The sequence below is a fragment of the Pseudorasbora parva genome, chromosome 22, assembly GCF_024679245.1.
Source record: "Pseudorasbora parva isolate DD20220531a chromosome 22, ASM2467924v1, whole genome shotgun sequence".
Classification (NCBI taxonomy): domain Eukaryota; kingdom Metazoa; phylum Chordata; class Actinopteri; order Cypriniformes; family Gobionidae; genus Pseudorasbora; species Pseudorasbora parva.
The window spans coordinates 27,275,649-27,293,658 of NC_090193.1; the positions used below are offsets into that span (position 1 = coordinate 27,275,649).

General features: G+C 36.5%; 1 protein-coding gene across 2 annotated transcripts in view; it reads left to right on the plus strand.

Annotated features, from left to right (window-relative positions):
- The first annotated feature begins 1,123 nt into the window (after positions 1 to 1,123).
- The window catches only part of hdac11 (histone deacetylase 11), a 31,206-nt gene continuing 14,319 nt past the window's right edge, over positions 1,124 to 18,010 (plus strand). Inside the window, exons 1-9 of one of the 2 annotated variants that reach the window (XM_067431285.1) lie at positions 1,124 to 1,359; positions 1,787 to 1,847; positions 2,001 to 2,149; positions 2,633 to 2,733; positions 4,322 to 4,348; positions 4,722 to 4,838; positions 12,860 to 12,902; positions 15,107 to 15,183; positions 16,779 to 16,841. In XM_067431285.1, coding sequence (XP_067287386.1) covers positions 1,813 to 1,847; positions 2,001 to 2,149; positions 2,633 to 2,733; positions 4,322 to 4,348; positions 4,722 to 4,838; positions 12,860 to 12,902; positions 15,107 to 15,183; positions 16,779 to 16,841 — 612 coding nt within the window. In that variant the 5' untranslated portion in view covers positions 1,124 to 1,359; positions 1,787 to 1,812. The remainder of the gene's footprint in view (positions 1,360 to 1,786; positions 1,848 to 2,000; positions 2,150 to 2,632; positions 2,734 to 4,321; positions 4,349 to 4,721; positions 4,839 to 12,859; positions 12,903 to 15,106; positions 15,184 to 16,778; positions 16,842 to 18,010) is intronic. The other variant, XM_067431284.1, reaches the window with a different exon arrangement.

Below are 18,010 nucleotides of genomic sequence, written 5' to 3' on the forward strand. Positions count from 1 at the left end.
AATATTTGAAAGTTACTAACAACCTGCAGTAGTTTTCTTTGTTTAAATTCTCACTGCAATAAAGTAAAACCTAAAAAAACTAAATATGACTGTCTTTATTACATGGATGCCTAAAATAAAAGTGTTTTGTTTGAGTCTCAAAGAAGGATTTTCCTATTACACAAATACAAATTAAATAGGCAAATGTGTCCTTTCAACACTGTTACAGTATTCAACCCCATCACAGTATTGTCAACCCTGTCACATTAATATTTTTGCAAAATAAAATAAATATGACAATTAAAAAATAAAGCATTTCTTGCTGACTACCACCCGACATGTTACGGGCTAACACAGCACAATTGTGGTTTTAGTTAAAGATCTAAATTAAACTTTTTCTTACTAAAATAAAGAGACCACGGTCAAACAGTTTGGATATTTGTAACTTCCATCACTTAAAAATGTGAAAATTATCATAAATGTTACATTTAAAGTCATTGAATTGGTATGAGGGACACATGAGCAGTAGTAGGTGGATGTTTGTTTTATAACAAGTTTTGTGTAAAATCCTGTTGAAACTAATTCGATTTTGTCCGTTACGGGGTTGAGAATAAAAGATGTACAAATCTGAAAAAAACTAAAAATAATAACAACTCTTTAATGCCTGAGATGGGAATATATGATTTTTGAAGGTTTAATATGTGCCTAATAATGTGGGGTATTTAGAAATGTAATTATATGTAGTTCAAAAAATAAAAAAGTCCAAGTTGAAATATTACCGAATCCCAGGAATGACCCATACATTATCACATAACTGCCAGGAAATGAAAGGGAAAAAAACATAAATGCCACTGCTTTCAAGCATTACATTTTTTTTAAAAGTTTGTTCCAGAAGATTTACATAATTTAAAGTAATTTATAAAATGTGAAAACAATTGGTTTGCACCAGGTTTGCTCAGAGCCCATTTCTGTTTCTTTCTACACATTTTTTGTGCAAGCTTAGGCTTGTGTATTTTTCTAATAAACTGAATAACTGTATGATAGGTTGTTCTTTGCATTCCAAATGTCATTCAGAGTATAAAAAAAGCATATCAAAGTATAAAACTAATTTTAGAAAGTTTAGAGTTCAGCTACATTGTTGTCATAATGACGTAGGCTAGTGAGGGACGCGTGCGTAAGGAGCGCAGCTATCCTTCAGGAAGGGAGGAACTACAAGCAGACTATATTAAACATGCGCGCAATCCTCTTGTCTACAATTGTTTAAGAGAAACAACAATAATATCCATTAAGAGGATGGTTGCATGTGTTCTGTCCATAATAAATGCCTAGACGACGAGTAATTTCACCGTAGAAATAAGAGAAATATAAAATGGCTAGCAGGTGAGTCGTGCCGATTTCACTTTTACAGCGATTTCTTTCAATCAAGTGAAAAAAGAAAATGCCTTTGTAAAGTTGGGTCCGGCTCGCAAAGAGTATATTACACGTCGCATTAGGTCCATTCTGTGTATCTGGAGACTTCGGGGAAGGATATTCTAAAGCGAAAATATTTCCTGCAGAGTTGCGTCTTACAAATTCCTAACGCGCCTGCGCTAGGCTTGCAAAGCATCCTGGGATGTGTAGTGTTTGCTATTGAGGGCTTTTGAAGCTTGATACTTCAAAAAGTAAATCAAATACGATTTAATATGAAATGCATACAACTCTTTTTAAAGACGACTATAAAAAAGAACATCAAATTGTTACAGAAAAAGAATCCCACACAAATAAAGTGATTGCTTTGCACTAATGTTTGTTTTTTAAATGTTTCAAGCTGAAATTGGACATGCTGTGAACACAATGTCAAAAAAAGAAGATTCAGGAGGAAACAAACGGTAGGTATTATGTCTTTTTATTTGTTTTTTGTAATTTTCTACTACACATTTGTAATGCAATATAAAATATATTGTACATTCAAATGGTCTTTAGTGCAAAATAAACCCTCACATGAGCATGATTATTGAGATGACTTATTCGTCTTTCCCCAGTTCCCATCAAACTGAACTTTACGCAGAGGTCCCTGCGACATGCCTGCCTATTGTCTATTCCCCTGAGTACAACATCACCTTCATGGGTCTGGAAAAGCTGCATCCCTTTGACGCTGGCAAATGGGGCAAGGTCATTCGCTTCTTGAAAGGTGTGCAGCATCACTGCAGGTGCAGTTTGCCAGAGAGGCACTCTGACCAGTGTGTAAGGTGATCTATGAAATGCGATACAAATGAATTGGCGAATCAAAGAGCTACAAGTCAGTGCAGGAATGGAGGGTGGAGGGAAGTGTATACTGTAGGTGAAGGGATGTAGAGAAGGATAGAGAGAGGAGCAATCAGTGAGGCAGAGATAATGAGGGAAGCTGAACTCCCCTCGGGAACAGGAGCAAGAGGATGTTGGCTCTTCTGCTGCTGCAAGGTCAGGGGCAAAGTGTAACTCTGGCAGCTCTTCAGATAAACTAGTCAGCAGCGCAAGCTCTTTTTCCTCATTAGTTCACTTAATGGCACAGAATGTCTACACTTCCTAGAAAATTTGCTGAGCTTCCACTGCTCACAGTGTATTTTTATTCAAGTGTCAGATATTCATGTTCACATTCATTTTGCTTTCATATGATGCATTGATTTGTTTCCAGAAGAGCAGTTCATCACGGATGAGATCATCGTTCCAGCCCGGGAGGCCAGCGAGGCGGATCTTCTTGTGGTTCACACCGCACGTTACCTGAACAGACTCAAGGTAGAGATGCAGTGTTTGCTCTGTCCATGCCCTGGCCTGTGTTTTCACCTTTTCCTGGCACCCATAATTCCATATACTGATGGCAAAAGGTTACTATAAGCAATACAAATCATAACAATTATAAAAGCAGCATTCTGATTTTCTAATTGGTTCGTCCTTTACCTCAAACTGGCTGGCAATAACTGTAAATGTACTTACTGTAGACCTTCTATGAGATCAGTGCCAAAAGAAGAATCAATTTGAATCTATTATAGTCCCATTGTGACTGTTTGGACATTCCTTACTTTATCAAAAAGACATCTAGACTTCCTATTTCATCTCACCAGCAATGAGCCAGTGATGCACAGGGGAAGTGTACAATAGCAAATTGCACTGGATTACTCAGAGCAGGCCTTTATTTCATTCCAAATCAATCAGTTCGCAGTCTGCAAAGATTGCAGTCTGCCAAGAGTCTCTAACGCACCCATGAGTCAGCTGCCCCATCATGCAGTCTGCGTGGCGAGGATGATTTAAAGGAGCAGGTCACACATAAATGAAAATTCTGTAATTATTTGCTCATCCTGGCGTTGTTCCAAACCCGTGTGCTGCATAATAATCAACTCAACCAAAAACGACTCTGTGAATAACAACTGAAGTAAACTTTTCAGTTTTGTGTGTTAAACTGTTTTTTAACACACGTTAAATGTATAACGCACAACATTATATAATTACAACACTTCAGTGATAGACTACTAAGATTGTGAGTACCTTTTACTGAAGAGTCATTTGTTAACTAATTGGATTACACGATGAATGCTGCACTAACTGGTTTAAAAGAGTCATTTGTTCATGAATTGATCCACGATTGGGCTGTATGTTTGGATTCACTCAAAAAATGAAATGTGTCATTGTTGGTGAGTTTGTCTACACTGGTTGCGCTGCACATTTTGATTGACTAAAATATCAGACTCAAAAGAGTCACATGGTCGTACGACTACACTGGTTGCACTGTATTTTGGTTCACTAAAAATGATGAAAAGTCATTTTTCAAAGTACACCAGTTAAAAAGTGCACACTCACTTGACAACTGAAAAAAAATATTTTTGCACCATATGGCCTTTTTTTATCATATCCATTTCAACTGAGACTGCACGCTTGGACAACATTGAACTTTATTATTGCCTTGGGGCTGTGGATTCAGTGCCGGTGTGTTGCTGCTGAAAAAAGGATACAGGAACATAGATTCGAGATTGTTCAAATGAAAATCATGATTAATCGGAAAATCACTATTTGTATCCATCCCTAGCAAGAAACAATGGTGTAATATTTCGTGCCATTTTAAGACGTGTGCAATATGAATCACTTATGGGTGAGTAAATAATTTTAGTTTTAGGTAAACCTTTTTTCCTTTAAGTTCATGGGCGTTTGTGCCCTTGAATGGTCGTATATGAATCTATTATTTATTGATGCATGTGTTGCTTCAGTGGTCGCTTACTGTAGCTGAATCCCGCTGCTCTCTGCTCACTTATGAAGGCTTATCGTACAACTACCTGGTCACCCTTTAAATCGGCTCTATGTATGTATTCTCTCTTTCCTTTAATGCATGCAGAACGCTATCTTGGAGGGCTCCAGAGAGGTATCTGAGTTCTACTGTGACCGAATCTTTTGTACCTGCTTTACAATTTTTCACTTTGTAATGTGCATTAGTATAGTCTATTTATCTTGCTTTAACATTTTGCCACCAGTTTGCATTTCCACTAAATTACCACCGGTATTTTCCCATCTAGGAGCTAAATTTGAAACCTGATTGACTGTACAATCCACCATCAGCCCCTCTTTGAAATTGCATTCTGTTTTGAGTTCTGATATTTAAAGGATTTTTTTATTTTATTTGTTACAATAAGAAGAAATTATTAATTATATTTTCATTATAATTAAGTCATAATTATAATTAGACTCTGTTATCAGGATTGTTTACCTAATGTGTATGTGATTTCTTCTACTCTCAGTGGTCTCTGGTAGTTGCCACCATCACAGAAATCCCACCTGTCCTGTTCCTGCCCAACTTCCTGGTACAGCGCAAAGTTCTGAAACCTTTGCGAACGCAAACGGGAGGAACCATCATGGTAGGTTTCAAATGTCTATTTCACCCAAAAATGTGAGTATGGAGATTAAAACATACTTTAGGTAGGGAATTTATATACATATTGAACTATGAATGCTAATCTAGCTTTGTACAGTGATAAGATGTGTGGATTCAGATTTATTCAACAGTTTCATATCATAATTCTGCATTGTTATGTCTCCTGGCAAACCCTCTTGGCCTCAGGAGATTTAGATTGCTGACCTCATTTGTTCAGACAGTCACACTTTTCCTGTGAGATCCATAACAAATACTGTATTTTTTTTATTATAAATTTTATGTACTAAAAACAGACAACGTTGTAAAAACGATCCTGAGAAAATGACTAAAAAGCCTGTATTATGCATACCAGGCTAGTAGTTGGCGTTGTCACTTTAGCCGTATTCGCACAGGATTAGTATTATCTGGGGACCTCGTGTGATTTTCGTGTGGCAAATTTACTGACTTCTCTCCTGGATATAATGTCAAGGCTTTGCGTAACAAGAAACACATATAATTTTGTGCCCTTTATCATTTACATTTAAAAAAAAAAAAGCTAATAGCTCAAGCTTTACGCTTGATTTATTTATAATACGTTACCTCAAATTCTGATGTGAATACCCTCCCTTGGTTGTGCACTATTTTGGATTGGCTATTTCTTGGAAATGTCTTGTCGTTACAGGTCTGACTTTATGATATATCATAAACAGAAGAATGTTCTTTACCGCATACTTTTATACATGTCATCCACCTCCATCTATTTACTCTTTTTGTTTTCGCTATTCTGATGGCTTTTAGCTTGCTCTTTCCAGCACCCAAAATACTATCTCAGAACACTGGAACGCAGCCTAATTTTTTCTGTAAAAGATCGAACAACATAAGGGTAAGTAATTAATGGCAGAATTTTAATTTTTGGGTGAATTAACCCTTTAAGATCACAGGCAACATTTGTAATTATTACAAATGTCTAGAGGTCACCAGGTAATACTTATCCCATGAATAGGAATTTTGTCAAGAAAACCCCTGCAAACACATAATACGCATATGTGAACATGTAATACACATGCGCGTGACTTCATTGTTTTTTTTTTTTACAAATTTATGTTTTTGTTGTTTACATGGATACGGTAAAGGCATTGCTTTCAAAATCTTGTGCTTTGGAACCCATTTTCAAAATGCTGTTGTCATGTAAATTAACAGCCAAAACACATTTTTAAATTTTCAGTAGAAAACGGTGTCGTGTAAACTCCCGTAGATGATCCAAATGAGATTTTTTTTCTTGACATTTTTAGTGAAAAAGGTGCTTGAAAAAAAAGTTACTGCACTGTGTGAGACTTGTTCTGCTTTAATAGAACAAGGATCAGTGGGTCTATTATGATCAGCAAAAGAATAAAATCCACCTGTAGGACATCAAAAGGAATTTAAAAAAAATATTCCAGCGTTTTAAAGTTTTATAGCTTCCCAAGTGACTTATTTTATTGTCCAGCAAGACATTTTAACAATGCAATACAAAAGAGGTGCGATAGATTACAAATCGCTACAAATCGAATAAGAAAATCCTTTATCCAGTATATCTTATGTGATCCCGAAGGTCTTCAAATTCTACAAGATCTAACAGGGTATTATTCCTAATGCTGTGTTTAGGTTGTAAGCGAAAAGCACAAAGAAATTCTAAAAGACATGCTGCTTTAGGATATTTTTTTTGTACAATGGCAGGTGTTACACTGCTCAGAGAAATTAATGCAGTGAGTCATCATCTTGCTCAAGCTCTCCATGGAGTATTGTTCAAAGTTTTACTAGAAAATAGGAACATTTGGTGACAGAAAGTTGTTTGTGAGGGCCTAGTTTGGGCCTCTCATTGGCATAAGTTGAAATAACCTGGGGAGGAACAGCCGGTAGGAAAGGCTCTGAACATCTGTGATAGAGACGCTCAGAGGAGTTTCTCACAGGTAGCACAACCACATTAACAGCCTCTTTTGAAGCTATCATAGAAACAGACACATTACTGGCTGCTTTCTGCTTGTGAGGTAAGCAAAAGGCTGAGAGTGCTACTTTAATTCCTAATGAGTTTTCAGTGTTTTATTTCTCAGAGGAAGTTTCTGTTTTTGGATCTTAATAACCGGCTTGGTTGTTTGTGCATTTGAGCCCATAACAGTTTTCTCTGTAGGAAAGACTTTCTGATGTTGTATTTAAATATTTTATTTGCTCAAATTTAGGCATTAAGTACACAATGAGAACACAACTGAGAATTTCTACCTCTTCCAAGACCATTTGGTATCTCTACCAAGACAAAAAAAAAAAAGTGTATCACAGTATTTATCTATAGTATTTAAAAACATCATAACTAATAAGTAATAGGCTATTTTCTACACTGGTTTTGAGGCTCTCTCCTGAACGCTGGGTTTTGATAGGCGTGCCACACTGGAGACTTAGAAGTAAATGGCCACGGCTAGGATTGGATACGATTTGCATATTTAATGAGCTTCTGCTCCCTTCACTTGAGTGAAGGATTGTTTTAAAAGCGGCCGGAATAATTCACTGATGGGGCTCATCTCAAAATCTATTTATCAAAAAAACACTTTGATTTATCTCTCATCCACCCGCGATTGGTTTACACTCACCTAAAGGATTTTTAGGAACACCTGTCCTGGTCAACACAATCTCCTGAACTCCAAACTGAATGTCAGAATGGGAAAGAAAGGTGATTTAAGCAATTTTGAGCGTGGCATGGTTGTTGGTGCCAGACGGGTTGGTCTGAGTATTTTACAATCTGCTCAGTTACTGGGATTTTCTCACACAACCATTTCTAGGGTTTACAAAGAATGGTGTGAAAAGGGAAAAACATCCAGTATGCGGCAGTCCTGTGGGCGAAAATGCATTGTTGATACTAGAGGTCAGAGGAGAAAGGCCTGAATGATTCAAGCTGATAGAAGAGCAACTTTGACTGATATAACCACTTGTTACAACCGAGGTATGCAGCAAAGCATTTGTGAAGCCACAAAACACACAACCGTGAGGTGGGTGGGCTACAACAGCAGAAGACCCCACCGGGTACCACTCCTCTCCACTACAAATAGGAAAAAGAGGCTTAAATTTGCACAAGCTTACAAAAATTGGACAATTGAAGACTGGAAAAATGTTGCCTGGTCTGATGAGTCTCGATTTCTGTTGAGACATTCAGATGGTAGAGTCAGAATTTGGCGTAAACAGAATGAGAACATGGATCCATCATGCCTTGTTACCACTGTGCAGGCTGGTGGTGGTGTAATGGTGTGGGGGATGTTTTCTTGGCACACTTTTTGGCACCATAGTGCCAATTGGGCATTGTTTAAATGCCACGGCCTACCTGAGCATTGTTTCTGACCATGTCCATCCCTTTATGACCACCATGTCCCCATCCTCTGATGGCTACTTCCAGCAGGATAATGCACCATGTCACAAAGCTTGAATCATTTCAAATTGGTTTCTTGAACATAAAAATGAGTTCACTGTACTAAAATGGACCCCACAGTCACCAGATTTCAACTCAATAGAGCATCTTTGGGATGTGGTGGAACGGGAGCTTCCTGTCCTGTATGTGCATCACACAAATCAACTGCAAAATGCTATCCTATCAGTATGGGCCAACATTTCTAAAGAATGCTTTCTTGAACTTTTTTGAATCAATGCCACATAGAATTAAGGCAATTCTGAAGGCAAAAGGGGTCAAACACAGTATTATTATTTTTTACTTAGTAGTAGTAAAAAAAGTTGTATTTTTACTTGGCCCATCTGATAGGTGGATATAAGCGCAAACCATACACACACACACACACACACACACACACACACACACATGAGCACACTCTTCAAACATAAAGGAGATCAAGAAATTAATGCTATTTCACTATTTAAAATTCACCGGCCTGCCGACATATCCCGGGACGTTGTGCTTTAGGAGCCCTGGGAGTCTTAACCCGAATCACAATGAACCAACAAATAAGGGATTCCAGCCTGTGACAGCGTTCTGGTATGCTCTGTTAGACACGTCACATACAAATAATCAGTACGATCTGTAACAATGCAATACTATTGCATATAAAAACATGTTTTACTCACATAAGTGTGCTGCACCATTCCTGTCGTATCCAATGTAGAAGGCACAGCATTAAATCTCAATATGTCTGCAAATCTAGTGTCAACCTGTGTCTTGTTTACAAACGATTATCTTGCTATCTTCGGCGTGTTTATTGCTTGGTAACGCAATCAGTTTAGCTCTGAGTTGGTGGGCGGGGCTTCAGAAGCAGCGTACACATAGAGGTGGCGTTTCGCCCTTTCAATACCTCATTAATTTGAAAGCCTCATTTTCTGGGCCTGGTGTCTATACAAGCTTTTCTTTTACTAACAAGAATGTTTTAGCTCTGAAACTTACAGGATATTCTTATATTACCATGCCCTTTTATATATCAAAGGCTCAAGAGAAAAGAGATTTCTCAATTCATCACCCCTTTAAACATTTGTCGTATAATGTTAATTACCCCTAAAATTCATTTTGACTCACCACTCCCTTTCTTTTAAAAAGTGAAAATTGAGGTTAGACTGCGGCAATTAACAAATTATAAGGGATAAGGGAGCCTTATATTTATATCTAAGAATTTACATTAATTATTCTGTTAACTCGTGTATTATTTGAGCTGTAAAGGTATTTAAATCATATTTTTTACTGTTGTGTTTTTTAAGCTGTTTTGTTGTCTTGGAAATGGAGTTGTACAATTTAATATAAATTGGCAATAATGGTACAAACTGAGAGTACAAAGTAATATTACAAAAACTTTTAATGCAGTATTTTATTCTTTACAGATTTTATTGTTTACCAAAACTTCTATTGTAACTGCCTTACTGTAAACACGATTTTTGCTTTATTTAGCTAAATGGCTGGACAAGTGGAAATTACCAATCGATATAAATGCTGTTGATTGAGCTGAAGCCGGGATATTCCTTTAAGGCATGTCGTTGTCAATCTTCCACCAGCAGTACCATCTTGAGGACGTCCTTCCCTGGTGCGACTTTCTATCGTCCCTGTTATTCCAGCAATGTAAAAGACTGCAGTAAATTACATTGCGGTATGCCAGGTGTTCTCCACAGTGCATCTGCGCTCTGACAGACCGCACTGCGCGGCAGACGAACTCGCTATGAGTGTGCTCCACACGTCCCTCTCAGCCCGAGAACATAATTATACCTCCCATTGAGCCCTTCTCTCGGCCTGCTAATTGACTGCCATTTCAGTCAGCAGTCGACAGGCTGGATGGAGCTGTAGTTCTGGTTCGGGGAACATGGGAGTATGTGCGGGCCGTCCCCGTCTTAGGTAGTGCGCAAGGAAGTTCAAGGTTAGACAACATCCACTGTGTAATTGTGGGCGTTTGGGAGGAATTATCATAATGGGCAGGCAGACTCGTATCATTAATCTCTCCTCTGTTGTAGTGGATTTGTTTATTATCAGTCTTAATGTGATGATTATGAATGAGATCGGATGTGCAGTTGTGGCACATTGTTTTGCTTTAATAGAACTACTTCAGTTACAATAGTGCAGTCGAAAATGATTTTAGAGATGCTGAATGTGGCAGTGGATGTTTATATAAATTGATGCTTTTCACACAGAGCGGTCGTGATGTCATTTAGTTTGTTCGGCTAAAAATAGCATTTATTGCATTGAAGAGGATCCATTTGGTGTATCACATATCAAGGCTCAAAATAAGGCCAGTGTGAATGAATGATTTCTAATTGTGAATTATAAGGCATGACGAAAGATTGAAAGGCATTGCTAGTACGCACATTTTTTTCACTACATACTGATACACTGCTTAGGGATCGAGAGAGTGAAATAAAACACAAGTGGATTTGCCAAAGTGCCCAAGTGACGTGATAGACTTTGCATCAGTTCAAATGTGATAGTGATAAATAAATCGGTAATGTTTCATCATATTCCAGCAACAGTCTGAACAACAGCTGACAGTGAAGACTGGAGTAGTGATGCTGAAAATGTAGCAATAATTACTTTTTTTAAACATTAAAATATAAAAAAGTTATTTTTAATTGTAATGATATTTCCAAATATTACTGTTTTACTCATTTTGAACAACTAAACGTGGTTTTGATTAAAAAAAAAAGAAGAAAAAAAATTATTCCAAACTTTTGTCTGGTAGCGCCTGTGTGTGTATGTATATATATATATATATATATATATATATATATATATATATATATATATATATATATATATATATATATATATATATATATATATATATATATATATATATATATATATATATATATATATATATATATATATATATATATATATATATATATATATATATATATATATATATATATATATATATATATACACACACAGCAGCTGAACTAAATCTGATCTACTGGCCCAAAAATCCATCTTTTATTGACTCTTATATAGACTTTTTCCATGTTGCAGTTTCTGTTTCGTTGAGAGCACTGGTTGATTTGAATAAAATATTAATCATGAGTAAATTTATATGCACTCTGGTTCCTGAATTGATTGAAACGATTGCAGACTCAAACTTTTGATGCAGTTTTACTGATGGATCTCCTATCAGTAGAAACCCCAAAGAGAGGGAGAGCAAGAGAAAGTTAAAAAGGAAAGATAGAGCTGAGTTGAGCTTAGCTGTGCCTCCCAGGAACAGCTCAGGGCTCCCGGCTCACTGATAACCTTCTCCTTATGCAAAGCCATGCACTGGCTGCAGCCAGGGGATTGAGCTCAAGAGCAGTGTGTGTGTGTGTGTGTGTACATGCATGTGTGGAGCTCTCTTCTTCTTCACGATTGACTGAAAGTAGCTTTGAATGCACTCAGAGGAGAGTGTTTTAGTTGTATATCAATTCTAGATGCAGTTAAACTTGTCTAAAATTATAATTAGTCACTGTCTCAACATGTCCGTAATAGACAAGCTACACCAATCAGAAATAATATTGCATAATTTCTCCTATTTTACATAGCATTGCTTTTATTCGTAAAAGGTCTTTAATGGATTAAAAAACAGTCTCACCAGGAAAAATTCAAGAATTGCTGTGAAATATCAAGTTGAAACAGTTGCATTTTAAATGTTCTTTGGTCAGCAAGATTCTTTTTTTGTTTTTGTTTTTAATTTTATGTGTGTGTGTATATATATATATATATATATATATATATATATATATATATATATATATATATATATATATATTGTCAGTCAAAATAAACTAATAAATGTATCACTGCAAATACTAAGTCCTGTACCAAGTACTCAGAGCTTCTAAAGGCTCATGGAGGCAATTAGATTACTTGTGACAAGAAGAAATGATAAAAGAAAACGGGATCCCGTCTCATTTTGAAAGAAGAGTGAAAAGCTGATTATTATTTCAACAAAGCGGCACCAAGTTTTCTTTTTATTGCAAACCTCATTGAAATGCGCTACTCTTGGGAGATGGTCTTATCTGTGATAGACAAATGGATAACCCTTGCTGTGATGGAAACACCATTTTAAAGCCATTTCCTGTTATTCCACTGTCATTAAATGTGTACGATAGATTTGATTTTCACTGTGTTAATGTGATAATAACAGAAATAGAGCAGAACTAAAATAAGTGAACGAGGAAAAGAATATAAGCGGAAACCATTAACAACCAAAACAAATGACTAAAATGAGTGTGTTTAAATATTAGAAATGTGCAAGCTCTGTAAAAATCCACACTAAACCCCTCTTAAGCCATTAGTAGACTATATATGCACAGAACTTCTGTGTGAAGTTGAAAGGATTTGTAATCAGAATTGAAAGAAGTTCAGATAATGTTGTATCCTCCCTCAGCTTTAGCGCCAAGTTGCTCTGCTTTTGATTTATCTGGCACATGAACAGATTTCTGTTTTTCTGTTAATTTATTGATGACTGGAAAGGGGAAAAATGCTAGCTGGAAAATGAGACCATGAAAGTAAAGTGTTCTTTCTCTCTCTCTCTCTCTCTTTATACCTAGGCTGGAAAGCTGGCAATGGATCGAGGATGGGCAATAAATGTGGGTGAGTTCTCTTTCTAATGCTCCCAATCATCTCTCGAAAAACAATTGCAGTGAGAATAAGTGCATCTTACTGTGGCTTATGGATTTGCTGCGCTCTCTGCATATTTGATTCCATCTCAGGCATAATATTGATCATTTAAAATAGTAATTCTCAAATGTCCTAATATTGCCTATTCACTACAAGTTCCCTCTAATTTTTCATCATTGAACTAACGCATCTCTTTGAGTGCAAGCTTAAATATTGTCTAAAGCACTATTTGCACGGGATTAGTATTATCTAGGGACCTCTGTGATTTAGAAATTACTCCCCCACATCTGAGTTTTGCGTGGCGCATTCGCACGGGATAAGCAAAGCCTGTGATTTTACTCGAATTTACTGACTTCTCCCGGATATGATGTCAAGACTTCATTATAGATATAGCTGTATGAAATCATAAACAGGCATCGATATCGTTTTGATTATTTTATAGTAATGAATAAACATAATTTCGTTCAGTTAGCGAACAGATGCCATAAACTTGAGCTCAGACCAGCGGCAGGAGTCAGATTTCATTCATCACGAGTGAGAAGCTGACAATATACGGCGGAAGATTCAGTTTCAAAACTAAATGTAAAAGCGCCCATTTAAACAAGCTTGTCATTGTACTGTAGGCTACTGTTCTGTTCTGTTTTTCATTAAGAACAGTATTGATGTTAATATTAAACACACCATTCAATCAGTTTACTCCCAAATTGATACTCATTCTAAAGTGAAAGTATAATCCGTGCGGGCACGGCTGCACGGGAATTCATAACGGTGCGCATTATGAATGTAGACTTTATTCTTCGTGACAGATAAAGATAGAAATGCTCACAGGAAGAAAAAAAACTTGAAAAATGAAATACGATCCGACTAATCCTGGCCAAATCACAGAGATGTCGATTCGCACGGGACTACTATTATCACAGGACCTCGGTGTTCGGCGAAATATGGTAGGTAACTTGTGGGGGAATTTTTACTTTACAAATTACAGACATGACCGATTCACACGGGATTAAGATCACAGACATTCTCTGCAATTATTACAAATCACCAGAGTCCCTAGATAATACTAGTCCCGTGTGAATGGGGCATTAGTGACAATGTCCATTTTACAAATGTTTTATAAATGTATTTCATTTTTTAAATTGCTGTTGTGTACCATTGGTCCTAGACTGGTAGTATGTGTTTGAGAACCCGTGATTTATAGAAATTAGTGAAAAGGGAACATCTTTTTAATATTAAAGGCATAGTTTACCCAAAACTGAACATGACCCCATGATTTTCCTTAATCCCTCAAGCCATCCTAGGTGTATATGACATACTTTCAGACTAATACAATCTGAGTTATGTAAAAAATAAAATAAAATAAAAAGTCTGGACTCTCCCAAGCTTTATAATGGCAGTGAATGGCAGCCCATCCGTATGAATTACTTTTATAATGGATGGATGCACTTTTTTGGTCTACGAATTTTTGGCTGCCACTCACTGCCATTATAAATCTTGGATTAGCCAGGCCATTTTTTAATACAACTCTGACTGTATTCGTCTGAAAAAAATTATGTCCTTATATGGGATAGTTTGGGGGTGAACTATCCCTTGAAGATGTAACAGTGTAGTCCTTTTGGTAACTTCATTGAAATATTCCCCAAGTATGGCTATGTATCAGTGCATTCACTGCTCAATTCTCCTCTTTGTTTCTAAAGAAAGCGGGGGGAAAGCGTGGCTCCTGCTAGCTCAGCCATTTCCCTCGCGCCATTGAGAAACAGAGCTGCTCTTTGCCTCTGCATTGCTAAGCATTAATAGACAACGGATGACTGTTCATTCAAATGCATGCGTTGTTCCTCAAAGGGTGTTGCACAGTAATTGAAAGGTGTGAATCAGCAAGCGGGGTCGTGTGAATAAGCAATAAATGCTAATCAGCAACTGGCCCGCTCCTGTAGAGGAGCTTCCGGAGTGCGGAGTTATTTAATGAGGCTAAATGTGGCGGGTCATGGAAGGACAGATTGGATCTGTTGCCTGAATGTATAAATATGATCCTAATTAAAAGCTGGTTTCTCAATCACCCACATTTTGAGGGAACCATCAAATGGAAATCTTCTGGTGGCATTGGAAAACAGGCACCATTTTTATACAGCGTTCACTGAATTGAGCTGTTTAAAGGCCCTTTTCTGCTTCTCTTGCAGGAGGAGGCTTCCACCACTGCTCCAGTGACAAAGGAGGAGGTTTTTGTGCCTATGCTGACATCACACTAGCAATCAAGGTGAAATATCTGCACCAAAACAATAGCGATTGCTAGAGAATGGGGCTCTATCATGAGCAATCGATTAGTCATATACAGCAGTTGAAAATCATATGAATGAATTATGAATAATATGAAACTGTTGTTGACTAAAAAAGAAAAAAAATTCCAATGAGCAATGCCAATACATAATATTGTTGAAGTTGAATGAAAAGTTTATTAAAAAATATTATTTAAAGTTCATAAATATATTTATATTTTATTTAATAAAAAAAAAAATCAAATCCCTTTTTAAAAACCTCTATTTTTAACCCCTTGACTGTCATGTCCCACCAGCAAGGACGCCTACTTTTATTTCACTATATTACAATGAAATCCTAATCTAATAATGACAAACTATACAGTATATATCGTTGGAAACGTCTAAGACTCCTAAATAGATATTTTACCATATTGTAGAGTTTTACTTTAGTTTTCATGCTAAAGGTTCACAATAAAACATATTCTATTATTCATCTATAAAGATTTATAATTAAAAAAAATATATATAATATAAAATTCATCCTGTGAAAGCCGTTTTGAAATTGCGTTACCATGGAAACGCTACTCTATGTTCTTTTAGTGGGCTACTCCCCTCTTGACCGTTGTTATGTTTCATAAATTATAATCAAAACCTTTTCTAATCTTGACAAAACACATATCGTCGAAAAGGTCTTAAGTTTCCATATTTTGTGATAGAAGTGATATTTGGACAGAAATGCATACATTTGTTACAGCAAAATGCATTAAAACAATTTGATGGAATGTGTTACCCAGTGGCTGTTTTTGTATTATGCCTAAATAAAATCTCATTGAAACTTCAATTTTTGTGATATCAGCTTCAAATTTGGAACACAGCTTGGTTAGATTATTGCTTTGATTCTTAAAGTCATTTTAAAGTAAAACATATTCTGTAAATATATATATTTTATATAAAATAAGCAATATTTAGTACAGTACATTTGATTTACTTTTTCATACTTTCATTTTCACTTCAGCAATAATCTGTTAAGTGTCTTCTTTAAAACGAGACCAAACGTAGGTCTTAGCATTCTTGAATATAGGTCTGGATGGTGCATTTTCACATCCATTCTCAAAAAGGGGGGTGACAGTTATGCATAGTCAGCTGATTGTTTTTACACGAGGAGGTAAATAAGCTGATACCAATCACATTCAAACGATCATATGTAAGTGTAACTTTAACACTCTTATTTTAACACCCGCTGTAGTTTTAGAGCACTTTTGGGTAGTGGATTTGCTATCATTTTCAGTATAGTTGCTGTTTGGTCATTTTTAAAAAGTAATGTGAGTAAAGAGTAAAGAGAGTAAAGAGAGATTGGAAAATTTTACATTTCTCCATCCCAAACAATCCTTTCATTAAAAAAATCCTCCCACGAAAATCATGTTTGGATTCTATGTACCATCTTTTTACTGCAAGTCATTTATTGATTAATTTTTTTCCCACATGTTCATTCCACTCTCAGGCTGTTGCCATGTCATGAGATCCACAAACCTATTTGCAATTTGTTCCTCTGTCAGGCAGAACCTGAATTCCTCCCTTGTGTTTCCCTCTGCAGTTTCTCTTTGAGAGGGTGGAGGGAGTTGCCAGGGCCACCATCATTGATCTAGACGCCCATCAGGTGAGCAGTCCGTTTCCAACTCCACTCTGTCAGTCAATGGAATTGACGCTGCAGACGAGATAATACCCCCTTCTGGAGGTGAAATCAATAATTCTGCAGTCCGATTACTTGTATGCAACAGCTTTGACTCTTTTGCAGCAGAAATTAGCTTTCTTCTGTTGTCATGGTTCTGTTAGTGTTGGCTGTTGAGTGTGTCATTAAGATGGCATTTACTGCCCAGTACCCAATGATGGCAATACTTTTTTGGACTGTCAAGTGTGTTATGGCATCATACATGCTCGTATAGTGTAAGCTTTCTCTGTAGTTATTTTACCACCTCATAAGAGCGTTAAATAGTCGTATTTTATGTTTTATAATAACAATAGAATTTTCCATTAACAATAGAATAATAGGGTGTAATGAAAGTTGTTACAGTTCTGACACTTACAGAATGTTTACATATTAATCAATATCAATCTAAAATTTAAATTTGCATGATATGACCCCTTGGAAATCAGATATGAATAATTTAGAAGCCGGTCTTAGCAGCAGCAGAATATGTTATATCCAATGCAGTGATGAGATGGTAAATAATCCCGCAATTTACTTTATATTACAGGTTTTTATATAACAGACTACTATATTACCATTAACTGAAAGTGTAGACTGCAAATCAGCCATATGCCATTCACTGTTATCCTTAACATCATGATATTTACTTGGTCACAAGAGTATTTATAGGCTGACATACTACTAAAGTAACACAAAAGCAATTAAGCATGATTTTATTTTCACTGTGAACTAGCTTCTCTCCATGGACATTAGGAACAGTAAAGGTGAGCAGGAAATATTTAGTTTGATGCTGTGCTTACCTGAGTGAAAGAGAGCTGGATCAAGTGAAAGAGACAAGGAAGTGCTTGATGAGATGACAAAATGAAAAGAGAGCCGTCTTGCAACAAAAGACTGAGGTAAAGACTCAAATTAAGCAGCAGGGGCAGTATTCACAAAGCATCTTAAGTCTAAAAGTAGCTCCTAACTTACTGATTTAGGAGAAACTCTTAAAAATAATAGGTGTGCCAATCACTGTGGTCATAGTTAATAAGTGTGAGGAAATCATCTATAGCAACAAGGTCAACCCCGCCCTAAGCTTAAGACTTCTCTCTATTCCTTAGTAAAAGTTGCTCTTAGCA